Source organism: Danio rerio, chromosome 14, assembly GCF_052040795.2.
Source record: "Danio rerio strain M-AB ecotype USA chromosome 14, GRCz13ab, whole genome shotgun sequence".
Classification (NCBI taxonomy): Eukaryota; Metazoa; Chordata; class Actinopteri; order Cypriniformes; family Danionidae; genus Danio; species Danio rerio.
Genome location: NC_141034.1, coordinates 4037501 through 4041329, shown reverse-complemented (window position 1 = coordinate 4041329; position 3829 = coordinate 4037501). Strand labels below are relative to the sequence as shown.

Sequence of the window (3829 nt, the reverse complement as noted above, 5' to 3'; positions counted from 1 at the left end):
TATGATGAATATGGCGAGATCAGTGGCTAATCAGCTGAGGTGAAGTGACGGCGACCAGCGGGACCTAGCTGTCACTCAAGTGGCCACGCCCTTAATTATGCAAACTTAATATAGCCTAATATAAATGAAACAGATGAGTTATAAAAAAATTCACCCCCCTCACAGTTGTCATGAAGGGTAATATTGGCAATATGAACCAAAATTGTTGTTTGTACCAGACTGTAAACACCTTTTTCTTCCGTATTGGCTTCCCGAGGGAGAGCGTGAGGTTGCCGCTTGGTTGGGAACCGCTGTCCTACGCTACAAAAACCTTGCAATAAGCTGCCAGTACATTTTCTGTTATTTCACAGACTCATTTCTCTATATATTATATCATATACAATGTCAAACTTCTGAAATGTAAATAAAAGTCACTTTGCTAAACTGTAAAGTTGAATTATCAACATAAAAAGTCGACAGAGCAGAGATTAACATCCCATAATGCAATTCATAACCATAAGTAAACAGTTTTGTGAATCACAAAATATGCAATCTGTTCATTAACAGATTTTTTTTTCAGTGTTTCCCTTTAAGAGTAAATTATTCGACATATTTATTTATGCCCTGACCTGTTAATCCTGTTGGTAAATACACTGACTGAGCTGTTGGGAGTGTGTGAATGGCTTACTACTGTAAATCTCTGCATATTAAAGAGAGACAGAAGAAGGAATGGCTTGACGGAGGGTCAGTGCTGATGCTCATGGACGACTCGTGGGTTGAGTTTGTCGCTGAGTTTTTGGATGAGGAGAGAAAGCTCTTCAGTGGCCTGAGATTTCTCCTCCAGCAGTTCATACCGCAGACTGGAGATATCCTGCTTTATCTCCTTCAGCTCACCTGCAGATCACACACGCACAAATGTTTTAGATGTTAGCTTCAGTCTGTTAGTTTTAAGGATACGTACAAGCTAGTGTGCTCCAAAAGAGTGACAACATTCGCTTTAAGAAGATATAAAACTGATATAAACATTCAAAGCTTGCAGTTTGTCACTTTCACCTAAATGTCCCCTTATACTTGAGTTTCTCATCAAATCTTCTGACCAATCAAATGCCCTCTAGTATCTAACATGCCCAGCCCCCTTTAAGACGCTTCTCATTTGCTTTTTAATTGATGCGTTTAGGCTCAACTACTCTCACTGGCAGAGCTGGATAAAATGAATGGGCTGTTTTTTTAAAAGGGGAGGAGCTACTGTATGGCCCGCCCTCTCTTCCTGATTTAGTTGAGATTAAGTCAAACATCGAATAAAAAAAATTCACATTTGAAAGCACTTTACAGGACCTTTAACTGCTATGAAATGGTTATGGAAACATCACACAATGTAATAAAAGGTTCTCATAGGCGTCATGTTCTGTAAGCAATTAACATTTGAACTTATTAAGATAACTAATTATTTTGCTCAAATATGTTTAATTGGAATGATGTGCAAAAAATTGCCTCATGACTAATTGTCTAAGAAATATCTGTGATTATGTCGACTAATTGTGTGTTTTGGGATTTGTCATGTTATTGTGCACTTGGTTATTAAATGTTTACTAATTATTGTTATGAATTGATTTTTTATTTGTAAATCACCAGTTTTCACCTTAAAATAATTAAGTAGTAATTATATGTATGTATACAGAGCCCTCTTGTGAATTGTTTTTTTATTTAAATTTATTTATTTATTTATTTATTTATTTATTTATTTATTTATTTATTTATATTTTTATTATTTATTTTATTCATTTATATATATATATATATATATATATATATATATATATATATATATATATATATATTACAATTTCTATGTATTTATATTTTTATTTACTTATTAATTCATTAATTATTTAATATATGTTTAATTTATTTATTTCATAGTTTTTCTTTTATTTATTTATTTATTCATATATATATATATAATTTATTAGTTTGTTTGTTTATTTATTTACCATTATGTTTAACAGATGAAAGAAATTAAGCTGAATTAAAAAAAAGTTTTTACATTTTCAGGAATAATTTTAAAGTCAATATTAATTCATTATTGCTATTATTATTATTATTATTATTATAAACAAATTTTTATTGATTGGATACAGAACAAAATCACTGTTGCCCAATGACTAATATTCATTTATTTTTTTCATATATTTATTTATTCATATAATTATTTATCTATTTATATTTAAGTATTTATTTTATTTATTTTTTTATATTTTAATTAAATAATAAATTATTTAACTTATTTATTTATTTATTTATTTATTTATTTATTTATTTATTTATTTATTTATTTATTTATAATATTTATTTCCCATAATGTTTTACAGATCAAAGATATTGGGCTGGATTTAAAGCAGTTTTTACAGTTTTAAAAACAATTGTCAATAATAATCATTATTACCAAGTCAATATTAATTCATTATTAAACAATTTTTATTGATTGGCTACAGAACAAACCACTGTTGCCCAATGACGTTTTAATTAGCACGAATAATAGATTTTACTTTCCATACAACCTTTTGTGGACTGAAAGTCAGCATGGATGTTCAATATTCATAATGCCACTGTTTTATTATACTCACACTTTGCATTACCGCATTTATACCATTTAAGCAGCAATTAAAGTGTCTTTCTCATCCTGAACATCGCAATCACTATAATTACTTCATCATCCTTATTTGGTATCCACTTATAGTTTCACCTTCATTGACTTCATCGTTCTCCTTGTCCACTTGTGCTTTCAGAACGTAGCGCTTGATGAGACGTTTCATTATTTGCTGTGTGAGCAGAGAAGCAGACAAAAGGCGCATCAGAAAGACAGATAAGAGTGGAACTTGATTATTTATCACACAGGACAGAGAGATGACGGTGGTCTTGCCTGATAGCGGGTGGGCTGATTTAAGATGCTGTTGAAGCTGTGAGAGTCTGTCATCCTCATGCTGGACTGAGTGAAGAGATTCAGCTGGAAACAAAGACAAACGACAGAGTTAAACCACTCAAACTCAAACAATTGCCTCGACATAACATTTAATATTTGTTTTTATTGTCTGCAGATTGTTATGACTTGCTTAATTACTCTAAATTGCCTAATTAACCTAGTTAAGCCTTTAAATGTCACTTTAAGCTGAATACTAGCATCTTGAAAAATATCTAAGATATTATGTGCTGTCATTATAGCAAAAATAAAATAAATCGGTTATTAGAAATGAGTTATTAAAACTATTATGATTAGAAATGTGTTGAAGAAATACTCTCTCCGTTAAACGGAAATTAAGGGGGAAAATACACAGTAAGATCTAATAATTCTGACTTCAACAATATTGTTATTAGCTACTTTAAAATTAAAAGTTTTAAATATAATGTTTTCTATTAATAACAGTAATATTAATATTGATACTAAACATTTATCCATTATCCAAATATGCTCTCTGTGGGCTCACAGTTATGGTGGTCAAATTATTATTTTCTTTTGAATATAATGTACTTTAATTTAAAAACTAGTGTACAAAAACGCCGAATAAAATATAATAATATATGTTTATCCATTTACAACGTTTGTCCACCAGGTGGCCTAAAAGACCACTGAAAATCACTGGAGACCTACAACTTTTGTTTAAAGTATTAATGAAATGCATGAACTAAACTACCTAAACAACTAACTAAACTAAATGCAACAAAAATAATAATAATAAAAAAAAAAAATATATATATATATATATATATATATATATATATATATGTATACATATATGTGTGTGTATATATATATATATATATATATATATATATATATATATATATATATATA

At 29.3% G+C, this 3829-nt stretch overlaps 1 protein-coding gene across 1 annotated transcript in view; it reads right to left on the bottom strand.

Moving 5' to 3' along the window:
• Positions 1-724: 724 nt before the first annotated feature.
• trpc3 (transient receptor potential cation channel, subfamily C, member 3) overlaps positions 725-3829 on the bottom strand; it is a 58216-nt gene continuing 55111 nt past the window's right edge. Inside the window, 3 exon segments of the mRNA NM_001289884.2 lie at positions 725-873; positions 2723-2798; positions 2900-2983. Coding sequence (NP_001276813.2) covers positions 725-873; positions 2723-2798; positions 2900-2983 — 309 coding nt within the window.